The sequence below is a fragment of the Chelmon rostratus genome, chromosome 11 (genome assembly GCF_017976325.1).
Source record: "Chelmon rostratus isolate fCheRos1 chromosome 11, fCheRos1.pri, whole genome shotgun sequence".
Lineage (NCBI taxonomy): Eukaryota > Metazoa > Chordata > Actinopteri > Chaetodontiformes > Chaetodontidae > Chelmon > Chelmon rostratus.
Genome location: NC_055668.1, coordinates 24,242,719 through 24,265,027, shown reverse-complemented (window position 1 = coordinate 24,265,027; position 22,309 = coordinate 24,242,719). Strand labels below are relative to the sequence as shown.

Below are 22,309 nucleotides of genomic sequence, written 5' to 3'. Positions count from 1 at the left end.
ACATGAACAGGAGCTCACACACCGATGGCACAGCTTTGAGTTTCAGTATCCTGCCCAAGGACACTTCAACATGTAGGCTGCAGGTATAAAAGTCTCTTTATTCACCTCCTAAAAAAGAAATTGAAATTGAAACTGGCTTTAAAAAAATATGATGACATGACAGCAGTATTTTTAATTCTGGTCAAATTTTGCGATCAGTTCAATCTGAGGAGTTTGTCCTCAAAAATCCTCACAACTCCAAACAGAATATGTTGCGAGTCTATCTTGTTTTGTACTTGGATACTTTTGGTGAGGCTCTTCATGCCATTTTCAAGTTGGTGTTTCATTTATCTGAGATCCCTCCATCAGCCGATCCCCTTCTACAAATAATAGCAATCAGCGTCTTCATCTCTTATTTATTTAGCAAGATAGAGGAGAGAGATCCTGAGAGACGCAGACAGACAGCGATAGAGGGATGGGACACAAATTCCCCTCAGAAATCAGATGCGTTCCAAAGGCATGATAGGCGGAAAAAATATGAGCCGTTCGCTCATGCTATGAAAAACGATCCTTCCATCTCGCCGCTGAGAGAGCGAGAGCAAAAAATCCCCAAAGAAAAAGTAATGGATTGATGCCTGCGTGTTTATTTTGCTTCTCAATGCGGAATTTTGGAAACAGTGATTTTCCACACCAGCAAGCAGTGGCCTCTGAAATGATCCCCTCCTCACCATCAACAAATACATAATCTTCAGACGGTGAAGCTGCTTTCATGGCATGCAAATGAAATACACCTGAATGGATTTCATTACGGATACCCACTGCAGAGGCTCTCATCAAAGCCGGACAGTCTTATATCAATGGAACCCGGGTATGTTAGCTTAAATAGAGACATCTGAGACTGATACAGGATCATTTCCTGAACCCTCTGGTGTACATTTCCCTGTCAGACACGTATCAAGATGTCAAGCTTTGTCCCTTTTCGTGCAAGCTTTTGCTCTGGTTTCCTTTTACTCGTGTCACCTGTACCTGTACATACGCCGTCTTTAGAGGATATAAGTTATTATCAGAGAATTTTGGAGGCTATATATCCGTAAAATGACTCTCGACCCAGTAACTTCAAAATTCATGAAAATAGAGTCAGTGGAATTCAATCAGGGTGGAGAAAAGGACTCATTGGATCGTCTTCCCTTCATCTCATTTCTGTGCTTCGTGGTCTGGCTCTCTCCATCCTTGGACTCTCCTCATGTGGACAGATTAATTCCAGGGCTCCACTGGGTTTTCCAGCAGAGGCTTCTTGTTGAGGATTTCACCGACTGCATGTGTTTGAGTGCGTATGTGTCCGAGAGAGAGGGAGAGATTGAGGTCACTTCAGCCACCCCAGCTGATGACGGGGGAAAGGAGACGGCAGGTGAAAAGGTGGAATCGGCCGATAGCCGGAGAGGCTCGGTGGATGGTCTGAAATGTTCTGTGGCGAAATCAAATGCAGCATGAATCTAATCCATCCACCAAGCAGATAAGTGTATTCTTCACGCCATCTGTGGCAATGACAAATCTGTCGGACATCCATCGCCTCGGGTCGGGATAAGGAAAGTCTCTCGACCTGCTCGGTGTTGACGTGCCTCAGCGCTGAACCCGTCAGCATGTTGAATTACCTCATTAACCTTTTCAGAGCCGAAAACAGGTCAATTATTTACAGGTAATCTCACCTGAAACACTCAGCTGACTCACGGAAGCACAGAATGTCTCGCCATTCACGATGACAGACCACAGGAATAACTTTTAATTCTTTCGATTGAAAATTTTTAAGCAAAAAGCACTTCCCCATGTTCTTTTAGAGCAACGTCCATCTGCTGTGTGTGATCACCATATGTTAACAGAGCCTGTGTGAATGACTGACTGACAAGGTCGTCTCCAAAGGCGGAGACGGAGCTGCACGTGGCCGTTCTGCTGGCTGCAGCACTCTGCCTCTGTCACTGTGATGGATCTCCTCCACCTGGCACCCCCCTTTGTTGGCTAGGAGCAAAGGCAAGGTGTGTGTACTTGGTGCAGGAGTATAAAGACAGAAGAAAGAGGGACTGGGACGAGCGAGAAATAGGTGATAAGGTGGAGGGGGGCAAAGGCCAGAGAGGGCCTTTCGGGTACACCGACTCTGCATGTATTGTTAATTTAATCATTTTGTGTGTTTGTGCCAGTGTCTGCTCTGTGCTGTGCATGACTGCAGTTTGGGAAATAAAGAGAAAGTTCCGGCTTGTGGAGAAGACGCAACTGGAAAAATGGAAATGGAAGAAAAAGGGAAACATCGAATGCATTTGCAAAGAACGATGTGTGAAAGAGAGGAAATATTGACAAACTGACAGAAGGGGAAAAGGCTGAGACAGAGGCTTCAGGAGACTGACTGAACGCCTAGTCCACACAAATATGAGTGTCTTTTAAAACAGGGTTTCCGAGAGGTCCGTTTTCAGTGGCCTAAAACTGCGTGTGTGTGCGGGCGAAGGGCCGAAATGCATAAAAAAAGCTATGTTTTGATAAACACCTGTGTTAGTGTAGACTCAGGTACAAAGAGAAACAGATGAGAGAGGGAATGAGATGGAGAAATGAAGACAGTTTGACGGCTTCTCACGTGATGAGATGCCATCATGCAGGTCACTGTAGCACGACCACACACAACAGACCAATCAGCAGAAGTTTGGATGATACATGACTCAGCAGCTCTCCAAACTCCCAAACCTCATTAGCGATAAATTGAAATAGCTGTTGTAGATATAAAACAAAGCATTATTCTGCAACTGTGCTGTTTGACCCACTTCCTGTGCAGCGTGCTTAAAATGACGTCTGTCTGTTGTCTGTCCACGCTGAGCGATTCTGAGTTATTGCTTCATTGAATTTTATAGAGCGTATTAAGATAATGCATCTGTCCCCCATTCAGAAAGTTACTAGTGCATTTAGAAGATGGAAAATACATGCTGGAAACTAAAATAGGTTGAGTTGATGTATTTAAATGTACTCTTAACTGTCCGAGATAATAGACAGCGAGCGGGCTGAGTCATTTTTCAATCCTCCAGCGGACTGGGCCACACATTCATGCTGGTAAACCACAGAACTTTTTCACCTCGTTGTCAAACTGCCTTTATGTTCAGTAAATTAACTTTACAGTCACTATTTTGTCGAGATAAGAGATTTATATTCAGCTGAATTGAGCACCTGTTTATTGCAGTTCATTCATGTTTGTGTTGTAAGTTCAGTAAAACTATATGTGAAATAGCTGTTAAATGCTGGTAGACAGTAGCAAAGGTAGAGAGAAACCAAAAAAGTCAGCAAACTGATTCAGTAAGGTCGGTTACACAGCTATGTAAAGTTAGCTAACATAAACTAATGTGAACCACTGTGCACTTTTGGTGATAGTAAAGCCTGATTTTTACTTCTGAGTTAAATCTACGCTGCAGGTACAGCGTTGGTATGCTCTAGCTGAGTACCGGACAGCCTGGTGTGCACCTCCCTGAAGTCTAACTACATATTGCAGCAATACAACCCCCAACCACTGTGATTGGTCTGCCCGACACCACTATGTAGCTAGCTGCTACAGCCTGTTGCAGCATGCACTTCTAGGTGAAAGTCCTGTGTTTGTTGGACCCATCCATCCACCCCACCTTCATCCAATGGTGGGCTGTCTTGCTCTTTGTTCTACGTCACCTGACTTTCTCCTTTGCGCCCGTCATAATTACTACAGCCACTAGAGGTCGCCACCTAACAATAGATGCATATGTAGGTCGCAATAATCGCCTTGCAAAGTCGACGTATCTGGCCATTTTTGTGGTGAGGATGGGCTCGATGCTTGTTGTGCATTTGTAGCTTCCTATAGTGCTGAATTTAACACATTTGACTTGTTGTAAACATCCATGGCAAATGTCGAGGTTCATTATCTTTTCTTTTTTTCTTCTTCTGGGCTTGTCAAAGAAAATTGATTGTTAAAATTTGAAGTGCATTTTGTTTTGCCCCTGCACTCGTCTTTCTTAGTTCCTCTAGAGTGTGTTCCTTCAGTGCTGGTTTGTCACAGCTTAAACAAAGCAGCTGTAGAAGGCCACAAAAATCTAACAACACTGTCCGACGTTTGGCCCGGTCGTCCTCTTATCACAGGCTGTGAGTCACGGCGGCTGCAGAATGCATGCAAATATGTGTCTGTTTGTTTTGTGTGCTCATGTACACATCTGTGCTGCTGTGTCACACTGCTTCTTTGCTGGCAATGGAGTTGTTTGTATTGATTGTGACTGTGCGAGAGCGCGCTCTGGGCACCTCTTTTTTGATTTATAATTCTGCTCTTGGAGAGGGAGAAGAGCAGGAAGAAGAGTAAATATGAAGAGGAAATGAATGATAGATGGACAGAGAGTGCATGAGCTCAACTTTCTAACTTTTTCCTGCAGCTCTTGCAGGTAGAAGCTCTGCAAGAAGAGAATAGCAGGCTGCAGATGTCTATTTCACTGGGCCTGGCTACCTCTTTATTTGGCCCTCAGGCTGCAACATTATGCCGCTATGTTTGAGACTCGATGCGGTGCGTTTTATAGAATCTGGACTCCATGGAAAACAGATTTACTCGCTGTCATGTTTGTTTTTACACTCGCCTTGCATTGTGCACAGGCCAGCCTGGAGGAAACGAAGTCATGTTTGACAGGTGTTCTGAATATTAGTTATTTACTGTCATTGACTCCAATTCAAGGCATTAATAGCTATGCAGATGTGGCACAAAAACTGGTGGTGTTGTTTCTGTAATTATAGTCAGTCACAGAGTCAGAGCAGGATGTTGCAGTCATCTGATAGCTCCTCTAACACTTCATAAACCAATATAACTCATATATAACGCCTCTTCGTCACCCCAGCCTGAGCCCCTGTGTGCTATGAGGACCTCAGTGTCCGCCAGTGGTACTGAAGAGACGTGCAGGGAAAGCGCTGCTCATGTTTCTAGTTGCTGCTTTAACGACAAGTGAAACCTGTTTGAAGCCTTTTTGGTGAAAGCTCAGTTATTTTGATCCCTGTGTTTGACTGAACTCTAAACCTTTGAACACTAAGAACAATCGAAGGTGTGTGTATAGCCAAACCAATTACCACGAGTCATTTTCTCAGCTGCTGTTATTCCCTCAGCTTGCACTTTAGGCTGTGCTTCATGGTTCAGTGCTCAAGTTGTGCTTGTTTCAAAATATATTTGTTGATGGATTGAAATCAGCTGTGAAAGTAAATAAATGTGAGACATCAATTTAGAGTAGCATCACAAGCTGGAGAGGCTGTTGATAATTTAGTAGTCCGGTCCTAAAGAAAATGTTGTAAGACGACAATGTAAAAGTACTGCATTCCTAATTTTACTGAAATAAAAGTGATAAAATGCACTCAGAGCCATGTTTCATTCCAATATTTCCTTTGTGTGCAAAGTGAAGGAGATATTCAAGTACATGTCCAGTTAATGTATAGTCTTTGATTACTTTCCAGTTCTGCTCACACCTCAGGACCGAGCGCCATTTATTACATTTCAAAGTAAATCACATCTGAAGTACAGAACTTCCACTGCACCATCCTCTGCGGGCCGTGTGTTAGCAGCTCTGGCTAAAGTTCAGTCGGTGACAGTGAAGAAAATGAGCTCCATCAGCTCAGTCCTACCCACGACTTTGCCGCCAAAGCGCCGGCCGAGGCTGGAATAATCATTGTTAATGTTGCACAGGCCTGAAGTGCTTCAAGCGGGCTCCGCAGTGCAACATGTGCCACTGATGGAACTGCATGGACACATTGCAGGATACATTAAAGACTCTCCACACACTGAAGTGACCTCTCACCAAAGACCACGTTCACTGTAGGAAGTCTTAGAGAGGGGGGGTTAATTGTTGTCAGACAAGTAGTCAAGTGTCTCTCTATCTCTCTCTATGATGTGATTAGAGGCCCAGAGCCATTGGTGCCACAGAGCGAGGACAATCGAGTCTGTCCCAAAAGTAATAGCTTCTTTTCAACTTAATTAAGAAACTCACTCTGCATTCCATGTAAGCGTGGCGGTGGGGGACTGACGAGCTGATCGCGCTGTGGTGTAGAGAGTGTGTGTGGGTACACACGTGGCAGAGCGCCCGCAAATCGCTGCCTCGCCGTTTGTGGATTACAGATTTAAAACATCTTGTAAATATGCTTTCTGTACTCTTTGAATATCCTTGCATGTAATTCCCTGTGAAATGCAGATTTTTGAGGATACTTGAATATTTTGGAGCTGCATTTTGTAATTTGGCTTTCCGGTAATCTAACTTTGTCTAGACGTCTGCCTGATGAGCTTGAGGAAAAACTTGATAAATAGAATGATATCCAAAAAAATGGGATCCTCAAAAATATGCTTACTCTTGCAATAAAAGGACAAAATGAAAGCCTTGTTTGGAGAGTAAAAGCACCCATGAATGCATCTCCAGAGACATGACTGCCTCACTAATGAAGTACAAGCACAAGCAACGCAACAGTTGTACAGCCCAGAAAAATGAGGATGCTCGTGTGAAAGGCAGATAAGAAGTTTATTTTAACAGTGAGAAGCTTGTTGTTGGTGACTCTAATAGAAAATGTTTGCTGACCAAAGCTGCTCTTTTTCAGCGTCAGACAGCTTCTCAACCCCGAGCTGCCCAGCCTCACCTCGGCTCTTAATTGTTGGCTCCACTGCAACAACTGCAGGTTAAGTGGTTTACTCAGAGGGACCTCATAGGATCACAGCTGCTGATGCACTGGAAACATTAACTTACAGGGATGTAACCCTCTGGATGTAATCTTTATCTTCTGTATTTGCATGTTGCACTAAAACTATTTATTCCCGTAGCTCATGAGCTGCACACATACACAGGTGCCACCAGAGGATCAATAATTGGATTTTCTGTATATGCTCGCAGAGACTGCCTTGGGAGCAACAACCTATTCATTTTGTCAGCTTGCTTAGAATGTGCCATGAAATCAAATAAGTTCCAACAGTGCTGGATCTAAAAGACAACATGATTGAGGATCCCACTAAATCACCCTGTAAATGTCAATTAAAAATCTGCTGAGGTTTGAGACTGTATGAATGTTGTAGGTCTATGCATGATTGTACGAAAACTGAACAGTCTTTAAGAGGTTCCAGTTTTATTAATGGAGGAATGTAAAAGTGGGACAGAGAATATTTCACCTGCTGCTTACTCATTACATTGTGCTGCTGCTCTGGAAGTGAGGTCACGATAAGGCATCGACTTTTAATAAGCAGAAGAGCTAACAAAAGTCTGTAAGCCTAGAAATGTACTGTTTGACCTGTACGCTTCTCATTGGCCTATTAAGAGAACTTCATGGATATGTGCTGGAGCAGACAGTAAACATACGCTCATTTAAACAAATAGCAAATATATATGTGACAGGGGTGGTTGTTTCCGACGTTGAAAGTAAGCTAAGCATTTTAGCACCTGGTGCGATGGCTAAAGACTGTGAAGTGTGGCTCCTCGCTCGATGTCCAGGGTTCACTAAATATATGTAAACATTATCAAGATGCAGCTGCCAGATGCAACAGAGGTGTGGGCTGTGCCAGCATATATATAGTCTTATTATAGGTGCATGTATAGCATCTTATACTGCAGAGTGACATGAAGAGATGTTGCAATAATGTGAGTGAGCTGGTAGAAAACCTGCTGTAGCGACAAAGGACTGCAGGCACACCTCACAGCTACTGTTTTCGGGATCAGATTCTGTCATATTTTTAGTGTTGTGACCTGAGACAATGTGGCGTGTGAATGTGACTTGCCAGCATTAGATTTACGTGGACTTTGCCAGGTCAAGTATTACAGTACTGTAAGACGCTGTACGTATTTTAAAGGATAACTTTCGTGTTTTAACAACCTGGACCTTATTTGTAGCATCAAATACGACCATTTACTCACTCAGACAACTTTGGTGGCATTTGGAGTCGTTTTGAAGAAATTAGCCCCAGAGGAGCGGCGCGTATATCCGTATAATGCGAGTACTCGGGGCATCCATGCGCAGCCTCTATATAACGCATAATCTGTGGCAAAACTCCAATATTTTGTTATGATATGCTGGTGCTATTCCCCTCTGAGCCGGCGGTCGGCTAGTTTAGCTGTAGTTTGGCACAGCTATGGTTCGTTATTGCGTATTCGTAGCCGACCGCCGCAGAGTCAGCCGTATTGTGGCTGGCTGCTCGCAGCGCCCGGCGTTCGGTAATGACATCATCCACGTCAGAGGTAGTTGCCTAGAGACGCCGGATGTCGATAACATGCCACCATGGGCTCAGAGGGGAATAGCACCAGCATATCAGAACAAAATATTGGAATATGAACGAGTTTCACCGCAGATTATGCGTTTATAGAGGCTGCGCATGGATGCCCCGAGTACTCGCATTATACGGATATACCCGCCGCTCCTCTGGGGCGAATTTCTTCAAAACGACTCCAAATGCCACCAAAGTTGTCTGGGTGAGTAAATGGTCATATTTAATGCTACAAATAAGGTCCAGGTTGTAAAAAACGAAAGTTATCCTTTAAGATATTTCCATGTAGGAGTGCAGACTGGAACTCAGTGCTTTGTTGGCATGGACGGAGGTGGCAGTGACCACAGGAGACAAGCAAGAACAAGCAGGGATAATTACAGTGGTATCCATTAAGTCTCACATTATTACTGCAGGTAGTTATTTCTTGAACGTTATATGGTCGAGCCAGATAAGTAAACTGCGAAGCATTTCACTGCATTTCACACAGGATGTTACAGAGAGACGGAGAATGATGTACAACACGGGTCTGTGTGATTTTAGAAGTGCTTTCATCTGCAGAGTCAAGTAACGCTGAAAGTCACTTGACCCGAATACAAAGCCAATGATCCAGCTGTGAGTGAATCTCCCCCGGTGACGGCACCCATCATCCTGCAACAAGCATTTAGGAAGCAGTGTGAAGTTATCATTACAGCAAACTGAGTGAGTGAGTGATCTTTATTCATAGAGCACTTTGCACATAAGCAGTCGTCAGAAGTCAGAAATGGTCGAGAGGTTAATAGACAAGACGGACAAGACAGCAGACATAATCACGGACACAAAGTCACAAACTATGAAAAGGCTTATGCTTTTTAAAAATGTGAACTGATTTGGCAGCAGAGGTTCCAAAAAACATGTGCATCCCTTAAACACCTCATCGAACCTCTTATGAAAGTCCAGAAAGCACATTTAATAATCTTATCAAAACCCAGCAGTTAGTATTTTCATCAGCGCTGTGCTGTAGTAGCAGTCTTAGAATGAGTATTTGTTGCGGCAGCAGTAGGAATGGTTGTTAAAGTCTTAGCAGGACAGAGAATATTAGTATGAGCAGCAGCAGCGGTTGGAGCATTCACATTCACATTAGCAGCCAGTTTGTGATTATAATCTCCAGTGTCAGAATGGAGCCTGCAGGGACACAAAGGCAATCCAGAGAGAGTGTGCTGCAGCTATCACCTGGAGAGTAATGAATTTCTCCACTATAGAGCCAGATGGCCAGGGGACGGGACGAGGCCTGATACCGGCGCTATTTATTTGGCGAACCCCGGAGGTGTCCCGCAATACGATCTGAGCAGAGAGCAGGAAGGAGAGGGGGAGCACTTTATGGGCCAGGCTGGGCTGACTGACGCGCAGACAGATTAGCAGTGGTAGTGGGCCTATCTGCACCGAGCAGGTATGCTTGAAATGAGCCACCGGAGTGTGTTTATGTGTGTGTTCGTGTCTGTGAGTGTGTGTATGTGTGTGTGTGTGTGTGTGAGAGAGAGGGAGAGCAGAGCATAACAGGTAGTATCAGATTTCCATGATTAGCCTGTTGTTGACCGCAGAGCTATCTTGACACACTGACATTTAGTTGTTGTTTGGCGGTACAGTCCGAGCACGGAGGCCTGTTCACACACATCTATCTGTGCCGTGCCACACCGGGCCAAGTATCTGCAATGCAGTGGCTGCCATTGCTTAGCTCTGCTGCCTCTGTGCAACACTCCTGAGTCCACGCAGGCAGATTCAAACACACACTTTCAGATGCACACACACACACACACAGGGATATACATGCAGACACACACGAGCATTGGATTGAATCGGACAGCTGCTGCACCTTTACTCAATAGGCGGGATCATTCCCGTAAATCCCATCTCCTCTCTCTCATCTTCTTTCCCTAACCCTCCCAACCCCACCACCCTCTTTGCTTTTCTTCTCTCGCCCACTCATCCCTCGCTCTATTGACCAGCTTGGCCACGCTGTCTGTCTCCCATTGATCTGAATATAGAGCTGGATGGGAGAGACACATCTCCTGGCACGGCGTACGAGCGAAGACTCGTTTCTAAAAGTAGACCAGCAGGCCGCCTCCCTGCAAGTCCGCTCCTTCCTCCTCTCTCTCACGACTTTTCTCCAGCACAGCGTGTGCAGCAGCACCTCCTGGCAGAACAATGTCGGCAAAATGTTCACGGTCGAAGCCTCGCAGCTGCCGGACGCTTCCTTGAGTTCTTAGATTCCCGAAGCTTTTCATCCGTTTTGTGTTTGGCCGTCACACAAAACACATTAAATTAAATCAAAAGAATCTGCAATGGCGCCGTTCAAAGTGACTTTTAAAAAGACAGCACATCACAGACCGGCGCGCTTATCTCAAAAGAGCCTTGGTATCTATGAAGGTGATTTGGTGGATATTTATTGGACAGCTGTATAAGCGTGGCGATGAGAGAGAGAGAGAGAGAGAGAGGAGAGGTGTGCTGTTATCTTTATTGGATCATGCTGTGCAATAATGATATCCTCCCACCACCATCGGCAGCCTGTGTCTGACGTTGTAGCAACAACCCTGCCACAAAAGCTGCTTCTCTGATTGAGGCTGTGGGAACACTAACGAGAAATTGAATTTGAGAAATAGGATGAATGCCAGTGTAACATTAGGTAAGCTGTGTGTGTGTGTGTGTGTGTGTGTGTGTGTGTGTGTGTGTGTGTGTGTGTGTGTGTGTGTGTGTGTGTGTGTGTGTGTGTGTGTGTGGTGAGGACATTTCTGCATTGTGAGGACATTTGGGGGGTCCTCGCTACTTCAAAGGACCACATTTGTGTGTGTGTGTGTGTGTTCACTGCAATAATTCATCATCAAAACTAAAAAGAAAAAAACACTTGATGATACAGTGAGAAACGAAATGTAGAAAATCACGATCAGTGTCATTGAAACTGGACTTATTTGTCTTTTCAGTGCAAAGTAGGAGTTACTAAGACATGAACTCCTCTGCTTCTTTTCACATAATGGCAAGAAGACTCACCAGGAGGGAGCAGAGCACACGAAGCTTCACTTGCCTCCTCATCACACACTCCTCTGCTGAGGTGGGAGGTGCCAGCGTGGTGTGGCAGCCACGCATCTCACCCGTGCACCACAGAGGCGGTTCACAGTAAACTTCACATACAAACTCTGTCCTTTTTAAATAAGGCTCACTCAACTTGTTTCAAGAAGTCATTTTTCTTAATACCAGCACTACTGTATGCAACTTTTACTGGCAATTACAGGATAATGGTGAATAATGGAACAACCTGTAGCACAAGTCTTGAACTGACTGAGTAATGAAGGTAATACAGCAATATCCCTCTAATGTTTGCCAAGGCCATCATAAGCTACTGGCCATACCAGACCGAGTAAGGCTGCAGCAGCAAAACTCCTTCTGCATTAATTTGGGGTAACAATGAGCTTTATTGCTTATGAATTCAATCTTTAATTTCAAGTGGTTATTCATTCCTGCAACAGTTACATAATCTCACGTCAAATCCAACTAGATTTTAATTTCAGTGGTGCTAAAGATTATCTAAGATTGCATTCTGGATAACAAAAAATAAGACACAATCACCCGACAGCACGACAGTAAGACTGCAAGCACATACTGTGCTTTGTGCTCGGTGCAGCCGTGTGCTTTTGCAGATGCTACTTCCTTCAGGATTATACTACAGACGCTAGCTGGGTATGTGTTGCATCCACAGATATTTGTGCATGTGTGTTTCGGTTCTCTGTTGAGAAAGAATGAAAAGAGGTGCCCTTGCTTTCAAAAAAAAGGAAATTGCTAGTGACCCTGCTGTTGCTGTGGTGGGCTGCAGATGGGCGGGTAGACAAAAAAAGATACTTGAGCGATAAGTGGGGGGGAACAAGGGCAGAATGCAATGGTAAAGAGGTGGACCAGCAGAGAAGGAATATGTGTTTTTTCACCTTTATTTACTGAGGGATTGTTTGCAGAGCGTGCCTGCGGCGCGTTCCAGAAGCCTTTTTTGATTAGGAAGGCTCCAAACTGAGTGAACTGACCCAGAAGTATCAAACTGGCAGCCATGATCAAAGCTTGTAGAGTTCTTTAAAAGCTAAGTAAAGATGCTTCAGGGTTTTCTTTCCTATCTGTTTGCGGAGGAAACACAGCATCATCATTCATGAAAGGAAAGGAGGTATAACTGTACTCGAACCCTTTGCTTCATCAGTAGGCAGCTAGGATGTTCCCAGCTACCTACGTTTTAGCCGTCCTATCAAAGTTACTGATGTTTGATTAACTGCTGTTTGCTCAAAATGTATCAAGAACCAACAGGAAATGTCTTCCTCAGTCTTCATCATTCGAGACAGGAATCAGAGGAAGTAGAAAAATGGAGAGGGGAGTGGGAATGTGAAGAGGAATGTAAAGAGAACTGGATGCTGAGACACTAACAGTTGGCTGGTCGAGGTTATCCAGAAACCTCAGTATGAGTCCCGGTTGATGAGAGGTGGTTTTGACTCTCTTCTACCAGTTGTGAGATTTACTGTTGACGGGGCTAAAGGGCAACATATGCTGTCCATGTTGCACAGCATCGTGCCATTTGATGCTTTTAGGACATGTGAGGTACAAACAGAAGCACTCGAATAGCCGGGATACAGTCCAGGCGCAGCATCAGTTCAAGCAGTAAATGTGATAAAGGTTTCCACATTCAAATTTCCTCACGGTACTATTCCTATGCAGCACAGCGATCCCTAAGGTCAGTCTGTCTCAGTCAGATGTTTCCATCAATTTTACCTGTGCATCTAATTTCAGGACAATTTCATCTTGAGAAAGTGATTTTTGATAAATCATGCATGTCCGTCATGGCGTCTGTTACTGGAAAGGAGGCAGAATTTTATCGTTGTGTTAATTTAAGTGAAAAATCTTCACAATTGAGCTAAAATGTTTACTTCAAACTATAAGCTTTTTAAAGAAACAGTCTTGAGTACCTATTCTTGCGCAGTGGAAACTATGTCAAGAGTAATACATTTATGTCTCTGGAGAGAAGAGCACGGAAGCGACTCCCAGGATAAAACAGCATCTGTTTGAGGAATAAGCCACCGGAGGCTTCATGCACGACTTTCTATTTGTTTCCATCACCTTTCGGATGGTTTGCTCGTGTGCATCATCAGACGGCTTACGCTGTGCGCTCCCAATTAAGCCACAGCCCAGGCGTTAAATAAATATATTATCTCATCTGTTTTGAATGTGGAGCATTAACATGATCCAAATATCAGCTTCACAGTTTCAATTATCACACCACAGGCACAGACCGCAACCACTGCTAGAACCACTTCCACAATTGGATTTTTTTCACACTTTCACATATTCATTTGGCAGAAATAACACTGATTTAGTCAAAGTGTCTGTGTTATAAAATGCCAACACGCAACTGAACTGTTCTTATTCTGCAGAAATCGAAAAACCACGTCACTGGGTCTCAGGTTTCAGTCCATTAAAGGCCCGTACAGTACAACCATAGGTGTCCTTTTATGAGGACACCGGGACATGGGGACATGTCACCGCCACTCAGTTAACTGCATCAAGTATCCAGGACAGTCGCTCCCCTCTTAAACAGTCTGAGGGAGTGCAGCCACACACATCAGGCTTTTGGCCATTTAGCCACAGTCCATCGCTAGCCAACGTTAGCAAGCTAGCAACTACGTTTTGCTGTCAGATGAGGTCAGCTGTTACCAACGATGCACTGAAACCTAGAATGGATATTGTTAGCAGTGTGGGCAATTTAAATGGAAGAAATCTAGATGATGATTAAAATCAGCAGTCCTGGCTGTGTGGCCAGTCAAGAACCTGTGTGACATTTAGGGTGTTAGCGAGATGCATTCTGTGGCCAAAAGGCAGCACGACAATTACAAAAACCCCATGCACACACACACACACACACACACACACACACACACACACACACACACACACACACACACACACATACACACAGTGAGGTCCGACAGGAAGTTGCTTTCCAAGTTCTGTGTGGATGAACTCGACTGGCCTGCTAAGAGCTCTGGCCTCAACCTCTCTAACCCAAATCCCTTTCAGATATTACGTGCATGACACCACACACATTTTTGTAATCTGGTTTATGACATGCATGTATTACAATACATTTTGTTTTGTTTTGCCTCAGTTTTTCCTTGGCTTCTTCTTGCTCTCTGGGCTGTTAACTGAGAGATTTTGCCTGTTTGATCCAGCTCCTGCCACCTTCATCCAGGTTAAACGGTTCTCTTCTCTGCTTCCTCTCTACATCACTACTTACATCTCGAACACCCGCCACCTCGCACAGCTAATGAGCCTTCCTCCACCAGAAAACACCACGTCCCCGTTTTGTTTGCATCCTTTCATCTCTAGTCCCTGTGCCTCTGGTCTTTGTTCCTGCTCTCGGGGCCAATCAATAATCAGGCAGGCCAGGACTAGCCTGCCAGAGACCTTTGCTATCTGTTAGCATGGCTGCCTGGCTGGTTGCCTGTCTTTCTGTCACTCTGGGAGAATGTCATCCGTGAAGGACGCCATTACAGGCCTGCCCACGGGACTGTCAGGCTTTCGCCCCCTCAAACACATCCGTGTGTAGGTACACACACATGTACCGATAAGGAAAGAGAGGGGGAAGACAGGAAGCGAAGTGATGACTGAGAGACAGAGAAAGAAGATGTGGCACATCTCACCATCATAATACAAATATTATAGCGTTTTCCTCAGTGCTTTCAGCCAGGTAGGCAATACAACTCCTGCCTTCAGTATCGATCTCACATGTTCACCACACCCACATGTTTCAGCGATTACTGCCTAATCAGTGCTTTCTTGGTAATTGTTAGCTCTTGATAAAGTATGACTTGAATTGTGCTTAAGCACATTTTGCTGAACTGGCCCTTTTGAAGGTAATTTGTTTCAAAAAGACTGCAGCACCAGCACAGAGTAGCTTTGTGTTTTCGCTTTGCAACAATTTGGAGATGTTCTGTTTTGGCTAGACTGCAAAATTCCTGACATTTTAAAAGAGCCGGTGCAATATTTTCAGCACTGAGAACATTTAAACCTTCATTTATGCAAATTCTCTGTGAAAGGTTACTCTTAGAATGTCATTTTCTTTGGTTTGTAGCTCATTTCAACATGGAAGTGACACAAAGAAAGATATAATTGCAGTATAGACACCATTGTCCAATGTGACACAGATAGATAATTTCTGTATTAAACCAAAATGGGAAATGGAACTTTGCAAAGAAATCTGTAAAAACATCTCCATTAAGTTAAGTCTCTAAGTTAACTTAGAGGAGGGGTTTTAATAGAAAATAGTCTTTACTTTTCACATGGTTTTCAAACTGGATCAGAGGGAAATGAATGCATGTTGGAGGAGTTGTCGAGGGGTACTGCAAATCATGCACTAATATTCTGCAAACGTCTTCTCCTCCATCATTTTTGAAGGAAAGTATTTGACTTGCTTAATAAAGTATCGTCTGACCAGATGCCTCGGGACCCATTAGCCAAACTGAGGGCTCTCTGGTAAAAGACAGGAGAAAGATGTATTTACACCGCCTGCAGCTGCCAAGAAACCCAGGACAGCGAGGAGAGGGAATCTCTACCCGAACGACTGTGTGGTTGAAAGTAGCACTCGGCTACAGAACAAAACAGAAAGAAAACAGCTACTTGTCAAGAAAAACAAAACAAAAAATGATGTTTTATCCATTTAGTTCAACCATGAAGTCTGTAATCATGAAACTCCGGCACATTCTGTCATCAGACGGGACACTGAGCAACATATTCTGTATGCTGCTGGACTCCTTATAAATAAAACTAGCGTTGGTACTAGTGAGACTCAACTTAAAGACTACCACATGTGGGACTTTGTCGCTCTTTCTTTGCTTTATTCCTCTTTTTTAAGCATTTGTAGTATATTTGTTCTCCTTTTACCATTTACTGCGGAGGCATTGTTGGCAGCATTTATTAATAGCGTGGTCTATCATTTCCTGTTATGAACATTGTGTATAATGGACAGAACTGACGTCAGAAGTGAGGAAGTGGTTCGGTGGGAGTGATGTGCAAACCTCAGGTCTCTGGGGACGAGGCGAACGTTGCAGAGAAAAACATATATTTCCTCTCATTTTTGACATTTTGACACCAGAACATTGTTAAAAACTAATGAAACAGCTTGAGGAGCAGCAGGTAGCTGAGTGCTCAGTTGAATGACAGGGATGAATTGGACAGGGTCTAATATGGTACAAGGTTTCTAAGTACCTGAGGTGTGCAATTAAGAGTTGAATCCAGACAAAAGAGGATGAGTTACAGGAGTTCAGACAGTGACAGCACACTCACCGAGCAGCATGTTGGATGCAGGACATGAACCCCGTCTCCAGTGTCAAGTTCCTGCTTTCCTCCGAAACCAGTAATGGAAATTAGCAGTGTGAGAGTGTGTTTGGTAGGAGACCGTGTTGCACTGTCGAGTCTGTGAATCTGAATGAGTGAATGCTCAGATTCAGCCTGTCTATTCCCTCGATGATGCAGATTTACAAATCGGAACAACAATAATTGAATCACGAACGCTGCATCAGCAGCACCCACTCGTGATTGGCTGCATCTCAGTGTTGATCTGCTTGGAATATTCATCTCTTTGAGAGTCTTCTGAAGACATCAGTGTCACAGATAGATGTTCAGAAAGGGCTCTGATTGATCCTAATTATTAGCAGCTTATTAAGTGTTACATAAAAAGGTTGTCGCCTTTTCTCCGCTGCAATAAAGCGAGCAAGTGGTGGCGTGATGCAGAGGTGAAAATGAGCAGAGATCTTATTCTTTCCTCGTTTACCTCCTGTTAGCATAGAGAGGGAGTGGAAAGAGGGAAAAGAGAGACTGAAGCAGAGGGTTGTGTTATCCAGCGGCCGATGGTTTATTGATCTGTGCGCTGCCTCTCCTTCTTTCTCTCTTCACAGCATGGCGGAGTAAATTAGACTGTTTTCTTCTGCAGTGATTGACGTCTGCCTTCTGCGAACAATGTTTTCAAACTTGCAGTGATATTTTCAGCAGGCTGAAATGATTTTTTTCCGTCGAGCCCGGCATTCTCTCTTAAAATGACACAATTCTTTGAGCGCACACTGCGTCTGAGCTGACAGGTGACGAGTGTTAAGCCGAACAACCTACAGTGCATTGTGACAACTCCGTCAACAAATAACAAAGGCAGAGGACGACAAATGGCGCTTCAGTCACTTATCGCCAGGACTAACAAAACAGCACAGCCCAGTCCAAGCATGAAATCATGTCTGGAGGGAAATCCTTTATGTTTGAAAAAAAAAAAAAAATCCAGTTGTGTTGCTGAGCAAGTGCTAAGAAAGCACACACACAGCAGTGCTTTGTGGTTCTGGGCTTTGTTTCTGAGTGTGTGTGTGCAGAATGTGAGGCGCTGCAAGCCAAAGGAATCATGTCAGGACAAAGCAAATGGCACTGTTACATCCTTCTTAACCTGTGAGTTTTCTTTCTTTCTCTCTCTCATTAACAGCTGTGCGTAGATTCTTTCAAATTGAATTTAATCTGATTATGTTCTTGTGAAGTGCAAAGTAAAGCTTTAAAAAAGTTGATTTGAGGTGCTAGTTGATGGTTGCATTGTCGCGCGGATCCATGTTCATGCTGTAGTTGTGTCACGCTAAGCTGATGTTATAATTCTCATCTAGTATTTGCATAATACGTATTTATCATAGAGTCAGATTAAATCATGTGATATTAATGAGCTGTCAAATTCAACCTGCAGTCAGAACATTGTTGATATTGGATGATTTTGCAAAAAAAAAAAACACACAAAAAAGGCCACACAGCCTGAGCTGTCACTCAGCTCCACTGTACATGTGACCCTGCAGAGGGAAAACATAGCTAACAGTCGAGAATTCAGGGAATAGTAATCGTTAATGTGTTTAATATTAAACAAAACCTGCACCTCCATCAAACTTCTGTGGGGTTTACACCGTCTTGTGTTTAAGGAGCAGGTTCAAGCTTCACTCTCAAGCTCAAGGTCTCCTTAACGTGAGTAAACCTTCACTATCACAGGGAGGTTCAACACTGCAGAAGCAGCCGCCGTAGCCAGAAAGACAAGCTTACAATCAAGCACTAACATGTTGGATCAGTTTGATGTTTCAAACCATTTTTGCACCAGTAACAAAACGTTTTTATCTCAGGATGCTGAATAAGTGCGATGTGGCTTCGGCTTGAAGTCGAGGGCTCATGTTCTTTTCTCAGAGGGTGAATGTTTAGTCTAAACTATAATTTTATCTCAAATTAACCTCATGGAGAACGGAGAAAGAAAGCTAAAGTAAAGTAAACTGAAACTCTGAATGTGTGATATCAGTGGAGCTTCCCTTGAATATGCCACCACAGTTGTGTTGTTAAATGAAATACATTGTGTAACTTCCTCAAAGTTGCTCTGCATTGTTTTTAACAAGTCCCCACTCTAATTAAAACCCTTTTTGCAATCATGTCCAACCTGTTGACACTCTCATCTGATAAAACCACATCTCACCGCTGACTCAGTTCAACCTCTTACCCTCTCACATGGAAACTACTCCCCCAACAGCCAATTACCAAGGGTTGTTTAAGATCCCCGGAGCCCTATCATCACCCAGCATCTCATAATGTAACCCACCACCCGACCACACACACCTCATGCTGCTGATGAAGGCATCTGAGGCCATACTGAGGCACCTCACCTCTCTTTTATCCATCCATACCCCTCCTCCATCCGAGCACCGCTTATTATTAATCTCTTATTACCTCCTGATTGAGAAATCTTCAGTTCATTTGGGTGTATTGTCCACACATCATTAAAGGACCCACTAAGACAGTAATCAGTAGACTAGTGGTAATAACAGCATCAGTCCAGGAAACTGTTCATCCAGCTGCTTTAAAAACACGGCTGGGGTTCGGCCGATGAGAGCTTCATAGCAGACTCACTTTTCATTTGTAAGCACAAAGGAAACAGTCAGCAGTCTGCTCTGGTTTTAATAAGAACATCAACAGTGGTGCAGATCTGATTTCTCCCCACGTCTTAAAGCCATGCCCCGACCAACTGCATCTCAGGCTTTCAAAACGCCGCTGATGGATGACTGCCCATGAACTCTCTGAAATCTCTACATTTTCATTTATCTTTTTTCTGTTGTATAAATTATCCTCAACAAGCACAAATACGCCCAGAACGCCATTAATTGCACCGTGATTTTACAGTTAAGATCAGGTCACTTTTGCATTTCCATACTTCCTCTTAAGCAACTAGTGCCTCACTTATTAATTTCAATGATAAGATCATCCATTAAGGTACGCTGAGCAGATCCCCTCACAAGTGTGCACTGTTCACAGCCAGCCATGCATGTTGTGATAAATCGCTGGGAGAAGTCAAGCTCTCCAACAGCACCAGTGAGACCACAGAGTATTAATCACAGCAGGACAGATTATTACCCGTCCTCCATCCATCTTCTGCTGGTGACATTGCAGGGTCTAAACAAACAATAGTGTGTTTGGGTATTATCCACAACGTGCCGTATGTTATGAGGCAGCGGCAGACGCTCGTAATGGATCCCTGGATGGAGAGAAAGTAGCCTCTGCTGGAGAACTGACTCGCTGTACTTTTTTTTTTCTATCACTGCAATTTAGGATGATATGATGATTTATTTGCAGAAGTGTAGAGTGAAGAAAGAGACACTAATGAAGGTTGAAGAGTAATAGGCTGCTAGAAGACAGTGAGATGAATTAACCCTGTCAATAAGCCCGATTGTTGCAGAATGAAAAAATATACATATTTAGGGTTTTTTCTGACTAACAAGAGTTTCTTTGTTTGTCCTGCAGCTTCTCCAACCGTCCCGCCGCTGCACTCGGAGCATTTTAAGCCCTGCCATGAGAAGGACCTGGCCTACTGCCTAAACGGTGGCGAATGCTTTGTCATCGAGACGCTTAGTGGGCCTCACAAGCACTGCAAGTAAGTGACTGAAGTGATCTTATTATTCTGATGCCTCCTCGTCCTCCCCCCTGCTCCTTCCTACATTGAATGTGGTCTTTTCTTCTTCTTCGATTCTTCTTCTGCCTCTTCTTGAGAGCGTCCAGCAGCAGCGTCGAGGAGGTGGCTCAGAGTAGTTTGTGATACGGCTGCCTTGTATTCTGATGAGATGAGGATTTGTTGGACTGGGTTCTGTCAATATAATATATATAACAATATAAACTTAATTGACCTGCCTGATATCACGTGTTTTCGCATGTGAACTCACACAAAAGGTTGCCGGACGGATTGGCTCACCATCTACGGCTGTTATTATTGTTATTCGTTTTGAGAAAGGAGCAAGACGGATACTTTATCGTTTATCTTGTGCCTTCTATTTCAGTCATTGAATGTGTATTAGTTTGTTGGTTTTCATCCTCGGGTTTGAAAGGTGGTTGTGAAAAGTTTGCGTCTTGCCCCTTCAGGGAGTACAGGACTGTAGCTTTATTCAGCTTGTACTCACACTTGGGGTTTCAGTGGTAACCTCGAGTCATGGCAAAAATAAAAGGTCTACAGTCGCTGCTGTGATTTGTTGTTAAAACTTATCAGAGCCGTGTTTCACACATACAATCTTTTGAGTGTTTGCTACTCAGAAGATTCAGTGCACTCTTTTTATTCTGTTGGTTGTTGGTAGATTTCGATAGAAGCTGCCCCTTGATATAGTAGATGAAAAGTTGCTGCAGCTGTGCATGCATGGGCGTGTGTGTTTCTGTCTGTGTGCCTGTGTGCGTGTGCATGTATGCATAGATATTGCCATCCTGTGTGTGTGTGCGCGCCTGTGTTTGTATGTGTGTATGTATGCATGGGTATTGCCATCCTGTGTATATGCGTGTGTGTCTGTGTGCGTATATATTGCCATCTTGTGTATTTGCGTGTGTGCATGTGTGTGTGTGAGTGTGCGTATGTAGGCATGGGTGTTGCCGTCTCGTGTGTGTATGTGCCTTAGTTGTCCCAGATTTGAGAGCAGAGCTCGTGGGCACTTAGCCCGTTCAAATGTGGGCCCTTTACTAATTAAGTCCCAGAACAACTTTTCCCAAAATCTAACCGCAGGACTTCCACCCGACCTGTTTTTCAAAGAGTCTGTTTTGACTCCTCTGGGGCACGAGTATACATCCATATGTGTGCTGAAGTGTCTGTGTGTGTGTGTGTGTGTGTGTGTGTGTGTGTGTGTGTGTGTGTGTCGATGGTGACGAGGGGGGAGTTTTGGCTCAGCGGTGTAAGTGAGACTCACAAATTTGAACACAGGAGATGCAGTGATGCGTGTGCATGTAAACACGCATTACATCATGATGTATACACATGCACACAAACAAACAAGGTGTTTACACGAACACAGCAAACCGGTTGGTTGCTATAAATTCCCCTTGCATGCTGCAGGGACAGTAATCAGATTACTTCCCTATGCACGACCTTACCTTAACAAACTCAGATGCACACTAGAATACCTGCGTGCAAGTTTGCACGGCTGTAGGTGCATATGCTCCACCCATTCATACAGACAACCCTCATCGGCATGACCAAATGACAAATCTCTGTGGCAGAAAGTGGACTTCAGTGATCCAAGATAAAGCTCCCTGAGGGTTGTTTTTTTTAGAGAAAGTGGACTGGCTATCTGCAGCAGAAATCTACCTGCTGAACTCTACCTGACCAGGTTGCTCTAATCCTCTCTCCTGATCAAAACCGAGATTTTTGTCTACATGATGTCAGGACAACTGGTTGCTTAAGTGACTGCACACTGATAGCTCCCCTTGTAGAGTGATGCCACATGCACCAAAGCCGTGTCCACACCACCATCTCAGCCCAGAGCTCCATGGCATCCTCAGTCTCCTCCCGCCTTCCTGTCTCCCTCCAGCTGCAGGAGAGTTAACCACTTCAGTTTGTCCTCTGCAGTTTTCACTGTGTCATACTCACTGTGCCGTCCAGTCGACGTAAAGTCCACAACAGCACAGATGTTTTTGTAAGCTTTCTGTTTTATTTCAGAAAGGCAAAGTTGATGAGAGACAACAGAGAGAGAGACGTGGTGTAGCTGCAGGCGGACCAGTCGGACA

At 44.1% G+C, this 22,309-nt stretch overlaps 1 protein-coding gene across 1 annotated transcript in view; it reads left to right on the top strand.

The window, feature by feature from the left end:
* Positions 1-22,309, top strand: part of LOC121614302 (pro-neuregulin-3, membrane-bound isoform) — a 325,012-nt gene that overhangs the window by 179,814 nt on the left and 122,889 nt on the right. Inside the window, exon 2 of the mRNA XM_041948116.1 lies at positions 20,075-20,204. Within this exon, the coding sequence (XP_041804050.1) occupies positions 20,075-20,204 (130 nt within the window). The remainder of the gene's footprint in view (positions 1-20,074; positions 20,205-22,309) is intronic.